Consider the following 15,754-nt stretch of genomic DNA (forward strand, 5'->3'; position numbering starts at 1 on the left):
AAGTTTTTTAAGAAGCAATTTTTAAAAACTAATTAATTATAAAAGTAATTTCCTGGATATAGAAATTAACTTACAATGGTTGAGATTTTTTTCTTAACCCCACTGCAGTACAAATCAAAATTTGAGGAACCACAAATAGACTCTAAGATCAGGGAACAGCTTAAATGGATGGGAACATTTTTTTATTTTTATTTTTTTTTTAAGATTTTAAACACAGAAGACAAAGTACTGCATTGTGAAATGAAAACAAACATAAAGGTTATATTGAACACATTCACCTAAGAGATCTCTTTTAAATGCAACTACAAATCTTTTTTAAGTTGTTCTTAAAAAAATCACAAATGAAATGACCACACAGAAGACATTTTAGCCGTGTACGTTATGCATCGATCTTCTTGATCCAGGTTCGGACACCACTGCAAATAATTGCATTCTAGTTGCTGAATAAAGAACTTATTTCTCCACTTTACAAAGTTTTGAATCTGTTTTAGTTCTACAGAGGACATTATGGGATCAAAATTAGAGAATGAAGTATCAGTTGCTACCTACCTTTGACAAAAGCATCCTGACACAGGAGGGCAACGCCAAACGCCAAGAGCTTAAGCCACAAAAACATGGTTATTTCTGGAAATCAGGCGTATCCTTATGAAGCAGCATGTGTCTCTCACTGGAAAGCAAAATAAGAGTTATCTGTCTGCAAAATAATTTCTCAGCAAAACTTGAACCAAAAAGGAGAGTAACCAGGCACATACATTATACTGCCTGCTTATCTGTGAAGGAGTCGCTTCCTCTGTTACCCCCAAACTAACCACTCACAAACTTGCTATGCAGTTTAGTGATGTCAGAGACAACTACTTCTTCAAAAAAAATTCTTTCAGTTTCCAGGAAGTCAACAGGGTTTTTCTTAACTTGCTGCAGTAATGCTCAGCTTCCTTAATTCGAGTGAAACAGGTTGTTTTCAGCCATTTCTACTGAGGGAATAACAAGACTTAACTTTTCAAAGGACTGGACCCAACAAGCAGTCAGTCATTCTTTTTCTTTGTATTCACTTTTCTACTGTATGCATTTCATTGAGACCTCTCATTTGTGGACTCTTGAGATTTCTGTTGAAAGAAAGAGAAACCCAAACAACTGGTGAATAAAACCTTTTCTCTGGCAACAGGCCTTCATAAAAACATATATTTCTGAATCTTTCTGCAAGAATGCAGTTCTAGGCATGACAGTAATACCCAACAAATGGATAGAGGTCATCTAATTCTGCTTTCTGAGATGGTCAGTTCTTCACTTGGTATTCTCCGTGCAATTCTCTACCATGACAGTGATGGAGGATTGTGGTCCCTCTCCTGGAGTAGATGCAAGGTAGACCAAAGGCATTTACCCACTATATTCACTGAGCTAAGATTCAATAACTGGATAACAAATGCCCGTTACATGGTAGCTTACAAAGGGAATAAATGTTGGAATTGCTTTTTTTTATTAGAGGCTGCAAAGTTTTTAAAAGATCCACCAGAATGCTGTCATGAAATTAAAAGGGAAAGGAAGAGTATATATGAAGAATCACAGAATCATTAAGGTTGGAAAAGATCTCCAAGAACACCTGATCCAATCATCCCACAAATTTTGTGTTTATTGCTCATGTCATAAATACTTCAGAGACTTCCTAAAGCATCATACTTGAAAATGTTGCACATATTCACACAATAATTTAGATCATATAAGTGAATCCAACTCCTCATAAGATTATATCCAACTTCTACACATCCAATATTGAGTGAAGTCCTATAACACAGGCCAAAATCTTAGCTTCCATTAAAGAGTACAATAATGACATTGTGAATGTGTTTAGAACGAAACTCATGGAAGTCTGACACTTCAGAGACACCAGTTTTGATACATAACTCCATCACCCTAGAGGTGTAAGTTGAATGTGGAATATAGCCATATCTATGACATCTAAGTCCCTGTTACTCTGGATGAAACCTTACTACTGAAGCGTCCCAACTGATGAATATAGTGCATTGCAGCCAATGGAGAATTTTGTGCAAAGGCTCTCAACAAGAACCAGGCTCCATTTCTACCTGACATGCCCCAGCAGTTGTATACAACCTCTGCTTGATTTCTCCAGCTGTCTCCTCAAGAAAAATTCCCCCATAGTGGACCTTTCCTGGCTGTGTGATATTTAAAAAGCCTTCACATCATTTAAAAATTGCAACATATCACATTATTACTTAATGATAACATCACACACTCTAGCCATCATACCGTTATTGCATATTATTATTACTCTCACTTGATAGCTGAGAAACTATAAACCATTATCAGCCATTAAATTACTGATTCAGGTTACAAATGCAACTCATAGATGATTCACTGATTCAAACCATATACCAAGTCTTAGTGAAGTGCAAAAAAAAATCTCTTTCCCAGAGCAGACCCTTCATTAGCAAAACTATTTCAGTGGGCATTGTTTCACAAGGAGTTTAACAATTGCCCTGTATCTGAGGGAGAACAAACACCTTTCACAAAAAATACATAGTGCCTTTGATTTTAGGTTAGTCTCAGATGTTTTAATATTCAATCTGCTTGCAATGCATTTAAAATACAAATCTCAGTAGTCTGCCTATTTGACATTTGTCTATTTGGACATCTGAAGGAGAAATAAAGGCTATCATGGTACTAAAACACTGCATTTCAAAGACTAATTAATAAGCTGATATTTTACTGAAGCTCGCCATGTGCATTTTACTCAAGTCCTTAGAACAGCTGTGTACCTGGTCTAAGAAGGAGGAAGGAAGTGTGTGACAAGAAGCAAACTCTCTCAAGTTTTCTCCCCTCATAATGAGCCTTTGAAAGGAGTCATTATCAAATACATACACAAAGCTAGAAGTTACACAAAAGAAAGTTTGCATCTAAGCAGAAATATAGAATCAGTCTGCAACCTTCTGTAGATTAATATACATGTATTATGGCTACACAGATATATTGTACTCAACCTCTTATTTCATGGCTCAGACAGAACAAATCACAAATATGTTTAAGGCTACTAGAACTTAAAAATCTTCTACACAGACTGCAGGCTTTTTTCCAAGGATAAATCCAGAATTTGGGGGGTGGTAGAGGATTTGTTTACTCACAGATTAAGCAATGGTCTTGTAAAATAAACCCCTTCTCAGTACAGAGTCTTAACTTTTAATCAGCCAGATGACTATGTCAGTATATAACTACAGATGTACACTGCCCCTGAGCCAGAAAGAATCAAAGCCAGAACCATCAATTTTATTATTAAGGATTTCTAAAATTACATTAAAATAGCACAGAAGTGTAAGTCTCCTTCTTCTGTAACTTATGAAGTGGTAAAAACAAACAAAAAGCCTGTAAGAAGTTCTACGAGGAGAGGCTGAGGATATTTGAATTGCCGAGTCTGGAGAAAAGGAGTCCGAGAGGCAACATCACTGCTCGCTGCCACCTCCTGAGGTGAGGAAGCAGAGAGGGAGGCGGCAGCCTCTGCTCCCTGGGAAGATAACAGGACTCAGGAATGGCACCAAGCAGCACTAGGGGAGGTTCAGACTGGACGTCAGGAAAAATGTCCTTACCATGAAGGGGGTCAGACACTGCAACAGGCTTCCTAGCCAGGTGGTTGATGCCCCAGACCTGCCCAGAGGCTTTTGGATAATGCCCTCAATGATGTGCTTTAACTTTTGGCTGGTCCTGAGGTGCTCGGGCAGTTGGACTGGATGAAGGTCCCTTCCAACTGAACTATCCTAGTCCAAGTAAATCTTCCATTGTCTGATTTACCCATCTCACTATACAGTACAGGTGTTAAATTAGCATAAGAAAAAATCTGTACAGTTATACACCAGTTCAAAGGGCAATTGTGTCACAACTGGAAAAAAATCTAAAAAATAAAAATAAAAAAAGAATAGGATGAAGTGCTAATAATTTGCCCTTCATATTATACCCAAGACCTTTGGAAAAGATCACAAATGCATTGCAGAAAAGGTACACTGAAGTCATTTATATTTTCTTGCAGTTTTAAATAAAGTTTTTTGCTATAAATTGTGGGTGGTGACAGAGGAATAGACAAATATGAACCTCCTACAGCTCACAGCAGTAATTACTAATATACATCTACAGACATCAAGATATTGTTTGTCACTCTGGCCTCCTGTTTTATGCCAAAAATTAGTTACGAACCAAGTCCTTGACATACAGAGGAAATAAGGGGAATTCAAAGGAGAAGGAATTAAAATATTATGTCCTTGTTGCAAATGCCTCCACAACTTCTCATAAAGCATCAGGAAAAAACACTGCAGTTACTCAGAGACTGATCCTAGATGGTGCAAAAGCCCTGACCAGGTCCCAAACAATCTCAGAGGTTGCAGAAAGAGACCAAGCTCTCCCATAGCCTCCCCAGTTATTGACAACATCCTTTCTACTAAGAGGTGTTTCTGAAGGTCTGGTTTTTAAGCTGTGCTGTGGCAAGCACAAAAGCATCAGATTAGAGTGCACCAGGCATGGTGTGAGCCTCGACACTGCTACACAAGGCATTTCACCTCTGTGACTTCTGAAGGCAACGGCACGGAGCAGTTGTCCTGCTCGGCCAGCTCTTATCACACTGTGTAGGCAAAAGCAAGGAAGGGAAAATTCACCTGCCTGTGCCTGATGGCATGGATAAGCAGATTGCCTTTCCCTGTGCATTTCACCCACTTTCAGACAAAACCAAATGGGAAGTTTGGGCTGTACCTGCTTATGCAGAAGTCACAAGGAATGAAGTCAGTGAGGAAGGCACTGAATGAGGCTGGAGTGGGCAACATGCAAGAAGAGGCCACAGTTTTCAAACACATCTAAGACAGGACAAGCATGAGCAATAACGGGGGAGTAAAAGGTACCCATGTAGGCCACATAAACTGCTCCATAGCTTCCTGCTTTACAATAGCTTTACTAGGAGGTGGTTCAGGGCACATGTGGCATCTTGCTCTTGTCAGTACAGAATTCTGCTTTGTTTCCTCCGTCCTAAATAATACGGGGGAGGGCGAGGGAGAGAGAGAAAGAGAAAGACTGTGTGTGCATCATGTCACATCCTGCCCCAAATAGCTCCATCACATGCTTATGCAGCTTCAAAATCCCCTGCTATTCTTTGGGGAGGAGCTGGTTCCTGCTCCCATGAAGGGCAGAGGAAAGTAGAGTCTCGCCATAAAAACCACCACTATTTACCCGACAGGCAGAGAGAGCACAAACACTTCATCCACGCAGGGGACTTTGAAACTTCACACTTCAACCCCCACAGGGTGTTCCCAGAGCTGTTCCCTATCTTTACCTGGTACAACAGGTAGAGATAGGGAAGACAAGGAAGAGAGAGTGAAGGCCAGGAGTGGTAGTAACCAGGGTATGAGCAGGGTTTTCATACAGCCGCAGACGAAATAAATTTCTGTCTCAGGTTGGATTGTCACGGGATGCCCCGAAAAGACTGTGGCACGCTGTATGTGCCATCAAGTATAACATAATAGCCAGACTCAACAGCTGTCACTTCAGCATTCATTGGAAAGAATTTTAACTAGGGCGTGTTTATGTTAATTTAGGAGGTGGTGTTCTCCATAGTTACATAACCTGATGCTACTTTATGCTAATGTGCTTACAGGATGTTGTATAAATTAGTTTTCTCAAGGAACTCTATTTTTGAGAAGCCACCTTTGTTTTCTTTTTTGGTCCAGAGGCCTCAAAGTGTTAAGCAAAGAGCACATAATTCAATAAAAATGAAACTCTCTAGATCTCCACTCATCACTTGGATTTAAATGACAAGTTAAGCACACTTTCTTTGTTCTGCATAATTTTCCTTGCATGGAAGTCATTTCATATGCCTCAATTCTGTTACGTTCACATTCACCATGGCTGCACATCAGAATTAAGCAGTTCCACAAAATCTGAAGTCGCACACCTTTGCAAACACTACGAGACACAGGATAAATTCATCCCAAGGGCAACTCTGTTTAAATCAATGGAGCCACCTCCGTACTGCATTTCATCCTGTGAAATTAATTTGCTGAGATAACTGTGAAAACATTGTCCAAAATTGTGCTAAAGAATATATGTTATACCACTTTTAAATTTGTGTTGAGTATTTGCTAAAGAATCTATTTTGCACATACTTTTTCAAGCTTGTTTGCAATTGCCAAGGAACGTTTCTTGAAGAAAGAAGACATTTTTACTTAATATGTCATATTGGATCAAATTATTTTAAGCTCAAGAGTAAACAATGCATCTCTTTGTGCAGGCATACTGCTCTGCTACTATCAACCCTCAGGCAATGATGATTTGACATCTTCATTTCATATGTTGTCTGCATGATCTGTATTACACCTGTTCGGGACAGAGATCAGATTTTGGTATCCCCAAGGCACTATTCACAATCTGGTCCCAAACAAGTAACACATCTATGATAAGCGCTCAGAATTGCCAGGCACTTGCTTCTTTCCTACACCTAAAATCATTCTGGGACAACACTAGGCGTAGCTATTCTGAACTGGGTGTTCTTGAATAGCTCTCTTTAACACACCCCTTTAGAATTTGCTCCCTTAGACAGTGGCAGCGTACCCAGAAGCATTGCATCAGATTTTTGCTGAACATCTGCTCCTCCTCCTGGTTTTGGAGGAGGGCTAGATCTGAGAACAGCTCAGAATTTAGCTTTGTAGCTTTCAGACACTGCACTATGAATGAGTTCATTACAAGTTATGAAGGCAACATGAAATAAACATTTTTATGCATGGCATAAAGGATTTCTTCTTATCCTTCCATCATCCAGTTTGAAAGGGAAAATAAATAGGAGGGACAGAACAATTATTTAAATATTTGCTACCCACAAGCTCCTTGTTTAACTCTGTGCTGTTAGTTAATTTCCCCAAATTATATTAAACATAAATACATAAACTAATGTATATAAAAATGAATTTATATATAAAATAATATACAGGCATATAAATATATATATTAAATATAATCCATGACACTCTGCAGGAAATGCTGTCTTACCTGCCACATACGGAAAGTCATAGTTGTGCCATGTTTACTGAAAGCCTGACAGAACGTGAGTCAAAGCAATAGTAACACCAGCCCACACACACACTGAAAAGAAAGAAAAAGCCTATAGAAACAATCTTTCCCAAACTATTTCCATTTTGGTTTCAAAAAAGCAGTCACATACTTTATCACGGTTCACTGGATGTTCCCTTATCTCTTGGACATTGTTTCCTGTGTGCTCTGTAGCATACTTCAAGAGATGCCTGTTTATTCTGAAACAGAGTGGGGATTTTTTCTCTTCTTTTTTCAGTGTGGTTCTGGCTGGAGAAAGCCAGGACCAGTGTCAGGGTGGATTAATGAACCTGTGTTTTAGGCTGCCTTTCTTCAAAACGATACCTCTGAGAAACTGCTGGTTAGCCTGTATCTTGAAGAAGTAGGTTAGCTTTCCTTCTATGAGTTCTCTGTTTGTTTTTTTTTCAGCTCTTCCAAGTAGTCTAGCACTATGTTCTTGTTCCACACAGACTGCTTCCCACCTAGGATGCCAGATTCGTTGTCATATACTATTAGCTAGGGCTGGCAAATCCTCCCAATGTTTTTGCAATGTCAGATGACAGTGCTCATATCCAAGACTATTTGTGTTCATCTTTTCAATAAAATACCAGATGACTTTATACCAAATGCCTTTGTAACATCCAAACTGTGATTATTTTGTGGATAAAAATGTGTTCCCACAGCTGATTGCAGTCATTATGGTATAGAAACAGAAAAAAGCCTCTCAGCAAGGTAGTTACAAGCACAAACGACAAATATTTAGCTAGAAGGCTGGTCTGCTTGCAGTAATGCTGCTGGCCATCTTCTGATAGCCCATCTCTTATCATTCTCCAAGTTCTGACATGATTTTTCTCTCTGGGGCTGTCCAAATGGTTTAGATACATGTCTCCAAAGACAAGCATGTGGCAGGCATTACTTCTTCCTCAGTGACTTGTCAGGAAGCTACCGTTGTAAAGCCAGAAGAGTCCAGAAGATTTCTATAATCTTAACTCATAATATGCATCTTTGGATTTGAAATAGCTAGAAAGCCAGACTGATCCCACAGACTTACTTTGCACATCAGGGTCCATGCCACAGCTCCCTGTCTCGGTTTCCCTGGCTGTAAGCTCTTCATTTTAGGTACGTTTATGCACACGTGCACGTGCGCACACACACACTAAGCCAACACAAAACGTAGCAAGTTCCTACTGAGGATACTCAAAAACAAGACTATCTAAAGATACACTGGTTGTCTTTGTTTATCCTCACATCACAAGAACAACACGGTAATTAATGCATGCACTAAACTGAAATTTTCTTTAAAGAAAAATAATTATGAATCTAGAAATATTTTTAAAAAGTGAACTATAGGAAGAGATTAACTTTTCTGAGAGCTTTCTGTAGCATATGAAGATTTCTGTAACAGTGAAAATCTCATGAAGCTGCATCCTGAAACATGATTGTTAAAAATATATTTAAAGTATTGTCCCAGCAACATTTTCAGTTCACAGTCTTGTGAAAGTACATGGCTTGATTATTTGCTCCTTTAGCAGAAATGCTAAAAATCTGATCTTACCACATGTCTTACCCTGACTGACCCAGAATGAGTCAATGATGTTTAAATAAACAAATAAAACTGCAGTTTCACGACACAGGTAAGAAATGGGGATGCGGTGGGGACAGAGGTATTAAACATGTGGGATGGAGTGCTGTAGTTTGGGAAAAAAAAAAAAAAAGGTTATTTGCCACATTAAATGTGCTTCTTGGTCAAAATATTTCAAGCTGGTAAAGACTCTGCAATAACATTTACTTTAAATCAAACTTACCAAATTATCAGCCTTTTCTCTGTTACATCCATACTGACTTTGTACTTTCTTTTAATCAAGAATAGCACTGTCCTGGGACACTAAAGGAACTTATTGCAAATAAAAATGAGAGTGGAAGAGATAAAAATGAAGATAATATTAGATTATTTAGGTGAAACCATGATCTACAGTTAGAACCTACTAATTTGAGATGGTCTGGTTGATTTTTTTTAGCTCACATATTCATTTGGCATTCTCCAAACTTCTACGGCATTCATAAATTTCTTTGAAAATCCTCACAATTGGGTAGACTGGTTCTAGGCTGAATGAGAACTGCAGAAGATAAATCTGAGCAAAAGTGGGAGAGGCTCAATCAAGCATTTCAACTTCATTGAATGGATTAAAATGAGTATTCTTTAAGGTCATTTATGCAATTTCAAATGCTTCTTTATCATTTCTTGCTAATGGGTGTAATTAAAGTCAGCTGACAGAGGTGCAGAAATAATTGAAAAACATACTTGTAAAGCAAAAGCAAGGTAAACAGCGTGTTCTTGTGCAAGAGAAATTGTGGCTGAGAGCCAAGGAAATGCTGAATGATTTAAAGACAGGTAAGAGGAAAGACAGCACTGGGAAATTAAACACTCTGAAATAAAAAGACTTGTTTCATTAATATTTTTGTTTCATACCCTATTTCTATTTCAGTGTAGGACGTTCTGTAATAACCACTCTAAAATATTTCGCACAAATTGGCTATTTTAACCATGTCAGAAAACTTCAAGAAACATATTGCTGGACCCTTATAAAGGTGTATGGTGTGTTTATTGCACACAGTGTAACAGAACGGCCAAAAAAGGCCAAAAGAGGATGATGAAGGAAGAGCAGGAAAAGCTCGTAATCCATCACACTGAAACAGTTCATGCCATGATACTCCCAAAACAACAGGAATTCTCAGTATATAAACTACTGCATCACAATGGGAATAAAATAGTAGCAGTTTCTATGAGTCATAGGGAAGAAAAAAACCTTCCATGTCTCACAAAGAGACATAGGAATATTAAAATTTAATGACAGCTAATTTTATAATTTATGTTCACATATAAACCACCAAAATTCTAGTTTGTCAAGAAACAAGCAAACATTGGCCTACTATCACTTTTTTCCTTTTTCTTGATGTAGGTTTAGTAATATAAATACTGGCATGGCAAGAATATCTAATTTTTCCCATACCAAGCTCAGGCTGGCAGACCAACTGAGGTAATGTGCTCTCCCTCCAAATACAAGCATAAAAGATTTTCACATCCTCTTTCTGCCTTACAGCAAGTGTTATTTCCTATATTTAGTAAGTTAGGAAATACTGTAAATGAAACTCTGTGCAACAATTATTTGGAAAGAGGCTCTGTCATCTTCTGATAAGATCCGCTTTAGAGTTCATGAAATTCTGAACTAAAATGCAGAGACGTTATTTAAAACTCTCCTTATGTAAAACTTGTTAGTTAAATATAGATAGTTCCTGGTGTTAGTCAGTCTATCAGGCCTGTAAACTGGTAAATAAAGAGTTCGTTTTTTTTCTTCAGACAATTTTAGAGCAAGAAATGTATCAGCTTCGTTTTCAGTTTGCTGGTTTTCAGTGAGTTGCTCCAGACTGATCCATAGAAACTGATTCTAAAGAGGAGAAGTTTCTGACAGATTTTACCCTCTCAGTCAGCACACCGACATTTTAGGGAGAGGAGACCAACACCTATGCAAAAAATACAGATTCACAAAGGAGTTTTTATAAGAAAAACAACTAATTTGGTATTCATTTTCCTTTTCTTCTTCTGCTGTAAACAGGAACACAATTTAAAGACAGACAAAGACAGTGAACAAAATAAGACCAGCCTGTTCTCCATGGTCTCTGACCCATAAAGTCTTACCATGCTTATTTTCTCACTATTGTTCAGAGAGTGTTTGCCTTCTTAAATCTTAATCCTTTAAGGTCAGACTTATACTTCTAGCTGCAAATAAAGTTTTTGCATGCTACTACAATATTTGGACACTGAAAGCACCCAATACCAGTCCCGAGGAAACCAAGCTCCAGTCAAACCCTTGAGTTAGGGGCATGGCAGAGAGGAGGGGGGGTTAAGTCTTCTTTCCATTTTGTTCACATGAGGAACACAAGCAGGGTGAGAAAAGAGAAGTGCCAAAATAAGATGGGAAGGGCCCTTTTCTGATGCTTCCACAGTGGTCTTTGCTCCAAAGGGCAATGGCAAGTAGAAAAAGTGTTTTGAGAAAATTTAGTTTTGATGTATGTCCTAGGACAGTATTGGAAAGATGAACAGGCTGAAGATGCAAGTATTCTTTGTACAGCCATCCAAACATGATCTCTGAAGGTGATGCATCTTCACTTATTTCTTTAAAAGAATTTCATGCTTTCATTAATATTCAAATTATTTAAGGAATAAACTAGTTTGGTTTGCATGATCTACAATAACCAGACTGTGTAAATCTGATGTTTATAGATCATTTACACCAAGCTTCAAAACCCCTTAAAAGTGCTCATTTAGCAAGTGAAAGCCCAAAAGGAAAAGCAAACACTGAAAGCCCTGTTAAACAGAACTTCTATCTTGCATCCAATATCCCCTTAAACTACTTCACTGCTGATACTGCTTTTCATGCTGTGCTTGTCAATAGTTTGTGTACTGGAAGCAAGTTTGGTTTAACTGCACCTTGAGATGCACTTCGTGTCTTTGCTGTCAATTTCTCCACAAAAGACTGGCAGCAGCATTATTATCAAGACCATTTGATTACAACTATTCGGCTCAAATATGCTATAGCTGAAGTCAACGCAACTGAACAACAATGAAAATTCTGCTTTCTGATTCTGTTTCAGCTTGGCTGCAAAGCTGGGCTGCTGTCAGCCTTCCAGGGCAGTTTCACTTTCTGGTTCCTGTACGATAATGAGTAAGGCCTAGCACTGGGGCAGAGCTGCGAAGTCTGTAACAGAGGTCTAATGAAATTCAGAACTTTTCTGGCTAAGTGAAATCCAAGCTACATCTGTGAAGGCACAATTGCTCTCGTGGTTTCTGTAGTCAACCTCTCTGCAGATGGACCTTGGAGAACAGCTAAGGCATTTTGATGCAGCCCACTGCTGGTTCCTGCTACGAAATACTCTGGGAGCAAACTATAGCAGTCTGACATCCAGACCCCTACTCCCCAGCCTTCATTTAACATATTGAAATGCTTTATGTCAGCATCTGCCTTCTTATCTTTGGATTATTTGGATGAAAATGTCCCACCTTTCATGAAGATCTAATTAATATCTCAGATTTCATTTTGTACATCAGAGGTATGTAACTCATTTTCACCAATCTGGCTTTGTATCTGAAGTGCCACAAGAGCCAGCACTTTCTCAATGGAAGTGGGAAAGAACAGTGACAGTGAATTGCTACCCAAATTCAGCAAAATTTCTTCATCAGTTGCTTCATGTTCTCCTACGTTGATAATCTGGTTTCTTATCTCTTGTCAAGATACCTCAAAAACAAGTTTACACTGAACTAAACCATACAAGACACTGACTCCCAGGTCCTGCAGGACCACTGTACCGTACCCAGCTCTGGGGTGGTGGTGCAGTTACAGAAATGTGCAGAAACTTGAAGATCAGCCCAGTCCAAGTGCTGGGGGATGGCTGTTGCTCTGCTTGGCCTCTGGCTGCTCTTTCAGCTAGTTGACGTCTTCCAGTCAACAAGAGAGGAGTTGAACATGCTGTACAGAACGAAATACCCTAATACCACTTTTTAGCAGTGCAGTCAATGAGAAGTCACAGAATCATAGAGTGGTTTGGACTAGAAGGGATCTTAAAGACCATCTAATTCCAACCCCCTGCCATGGACAAGGACACCTCCCACCAGACCAGGTTGTTCACAGCCCCATCCAACCTGGCCTTGAACATTTCCAGGGATGGGGCATCCATAGCTTCTTTGGGCAACCTGTTCCAGTGTCTCACCACCCTCATAGAAAATAATTTATTCTTAATATCTAAACCTACACTGTTTTTGTTTTAAATCATTACTCCTAGTCCTACTACTACAATCCCTAACAAAGAGTTCCTCCATAGCTTTCCTGTAGGATCCTTTTTAGGTCCTGGAAGTCTGCTCTAAGGTCTCCCTGGAGCCGTCTTCTCCAGGCTGAACAGCCCCAACTTCGTCAGCCTGTCTCCATAGAAGAAACTGTTATATCTCAGCATGTTTTGGCTTGTAGTTTAACCGTACGCCCGATCTACCTACTGTATACACAACTAGTACCTCCCTCCTTCCCTTATCAGCTAAGGCGTGTGAGGTTTTCTGTATTCAGAAAGCTGGAACTGTTGCTTTATGGTTATATCTGCAGCATCCTTTGGTATAATTTAAACATTTTCATCTTTAGAAGATATATTACTAGTAGCAAGACCAATGTTGTCCTTCTCCTAAACAGGGATCAAGCACTGACAGCATCTTTCATTTTTCAGCTGGTTTCCTGTAATCATACAACCTTTCAGAGAAACGCACACTTTGATTAATCCAGCTCCATGCAGCACTCATGTTCTGGCTTAACAGTGCAAATGTGCATGGAAGGGAAGGGGGAGGAGAAGAGCAGAGAAGAATAGGTCACAAAGTAAGTGGTGTGATCACTCAGAGCACTGCAAATGAAAGTAAAGTGCTTGTAATAATCTCAGCAGAGGAAGCACAAGTGCTGGTATGACGTGCTTCATTATGTTCACCTCCTGCTAGGTGTCAGATGGTTGTACTCTACACTCACTGCACTACATGCATTTGGCAAGTTCCAAGCAGTGATACAAAGGGATACTGATATACAGGATCATGAATACATGGATAGGTATACAAAGGAACGTATACACGAGCATGAATACATGTATGAAATTGCAAAAATAGTAGTCATTTTCAGATGGAAGGGTTATCAGGATAAGAGGACTTTTTTTTATGTTCCGTTTTTCTGTTATGTAGAAGTCCTTCATCAGATACTTGTTTTAAGCAACTCACACTGACCGGCCCAGCAAGGGTAATGTTCATATTTCCTGCTAAAATTACCACAGCTAGCATTTGAAGGGTCATGTCTTCAAGGTTCTCAGGTCTAATAACCAGGAAAAAAAAATCTAGCAAGTAACTTGGTAACTTAGATTTGTAGCTAGACCTTGAATGATGGGAAAAAAATCTTACAATGTTACAGATTTACAATTCTACTTTCTGGAGACCCTGACTGGAAAATTGAGGTTTGACTTCAAGAAAGTTCACTTCTGTTTTTCTTAGAAATGAGATGTGTCTTTGAGCTGTAGCAACCTGGAATCTTGTAACAATTAAATACAAACCAGAAAAAGCTTTCAAGTAATCTACATATTCCCTTGATAATCTACATATTCCCTATATTCTCTTAACTGTTTTATATAGAAGTGCATTAAATCCAAGCTGTTGTTTTTATTTCCTTCTATCTCCAGCTGCATAGAGATAGTGTGCAAAAATTCTAGTTTTTATTCTGAAGCTTTCTTGAGATTATGATATTCTTTCTCTTCAGATCCAAATTTTAAAAGTACCTTCTCTCTTTCCAGGTTGGCAGCCTGCAAACAAACCTTTGCATTTTAGCATATCAGAATTTTCAAAACCATATCAAACAGCCACCATTAGGGATAGTTCACAGCTAAATACTTTCAAGCCTTAGGGCCTCACTCGTGTGTGATGCCCCATATCTACACAGAATCTACTGCAATTAATATAATATGCTAGAACAGTAATTTTTTTCAGAATAGAAACCTTCAATACAAGTGTTACTCACTTTACAGATTAAGTTGATAACGACAGAGATGCTTATAATGAATTATTTCCTCTATTTAGGAGTCAGGATATAAACCTACGATATGACATTGCCTGTTTTCTGTCACAGAGTTTTCTACCTCTCATTTACTACATTTATATACTCTACCCGGGTGCGCTCTATCTGGGTCGCTGTGGCCTCACCTCAGGCACTGTGTTCAGTTTTCTGTGCCACAATACATAAAACTATTTGCGAGTGTCCAAAGGAGGGCAACAAACATGGTGAAGGGCCTAGAAGAGAAGGTGTGTGAGGAGCGGCTGAGGTGGTCTGTTCAGCCCCGAGCAGAGCAGGCTGAAGGGAGGCCTCATGGCGGCCTGCAGCTCCCTCACGAGGGGAGCAGAGGGGCAGGCGCTGAGCTCTGCTCTCTGGGGACAGCGACAGGACCCGAGGGGACAGCATGGAGCTGGGACAGGGGAGGGTCAGGCTGGGGGTTAGGGAAAGGGTCTGCACCCAGAGGTGGTCGAGCACTGGGACAGGCTCCTCAGCACCCATGGCCTGAGTTTTGGGTGGTCCTGTGTGGAGCCAGGTGTCGGACTCCATGATCCTTGTCGGACCCTTCCAACTTAAGATATTCTATGATTATAAAAGTATAGAAACCTGAGCACATGTTTAGCAAACAGAAAATGAGAAAACTAAGTTTGTTGATCTGGATTTAAAAAAAAAAAAAAAAAAAAAAAAAAAGCTAAAAGGAGATCTTACTGCTGTCTCGGCTGCCTGGTTGGTGGTTACAGAGAAGACAGAGTCTGACTCTTCTCAGAGGCGTGCAATGAAAGAACAAGGAGCAACAAGCACCAACTGCATTGTGGAAAATTATGACTGCGCATTAAGAACAATAACAAAAAAAAATCACAAGGATGATCATTCGGTAGAAGGAGCTACCCGCTGTGGCTGTGGGGCGTACACCCTCAGAGAGAGTGAAAACTATTAGGAAAGGCCATGATCAACACGGAGACAGGCTCTGCTCTGAGCAAGGGATACAACCAGATGATGTTATGAGATCCCTGCCACCCTACGTTATTCCATAACTCTACAACACCAATGCATAAATCTGAAACAGGAAAGTT

The 15,754-nt window shown here is 39.4% G+C and overlaps 1 protein-coding gene across 17 annotated transcripts in view; it reads right to left on the reverse strand.

Moving 5' to 3' along the window:
• PTPRC (protein tyrosine phosphatase receptor type C) overlaps nucleotides 1-892 on the reverse strand; it is a 64,491-nt gene extending 63,599 nt beyond the window's left edge. For all 17 annotated transcript variants that reach the window (XM_072041603.1, XM_072041602.1, XM_072041595.1 and 14 more), the window contains exons 1-2: nucleotides 753-892; nucleotides 550-667 (exon numbers count right to left, since the gene is read on the reverse strand). In XM_072041603.1, coding sequence (XP_071897704.1) covers nucleotides 550-616 — 67 coding nt within the window. In that variant the 5' untranslated portion in view covers nucleotides 617-667; nucleotides 753-892. The remainder of the gene's footprint in view (nucleotides 1-549; nucleotides 668-752) is intronic.
• Between the last annotated feature and the right edge of the window lie 14,862 nt (nucleotides 893-15,754).

The sequence above is a fragment of the Anas platyrhynchos genome, chromosome 8 (assembly GCF_047663525.1).
Source record: "Anas platyrhynchos isolate ZD024472 breed Pekin duck chromosome 8, IASCAAS_PekinDuck_T2T, whole genome shotgun sequence".
NCBI lineage: Eukaryota > Metazoa > Chordata > Aves > Anseriformes > Anatidae > Anas > Anas platyrhynchos.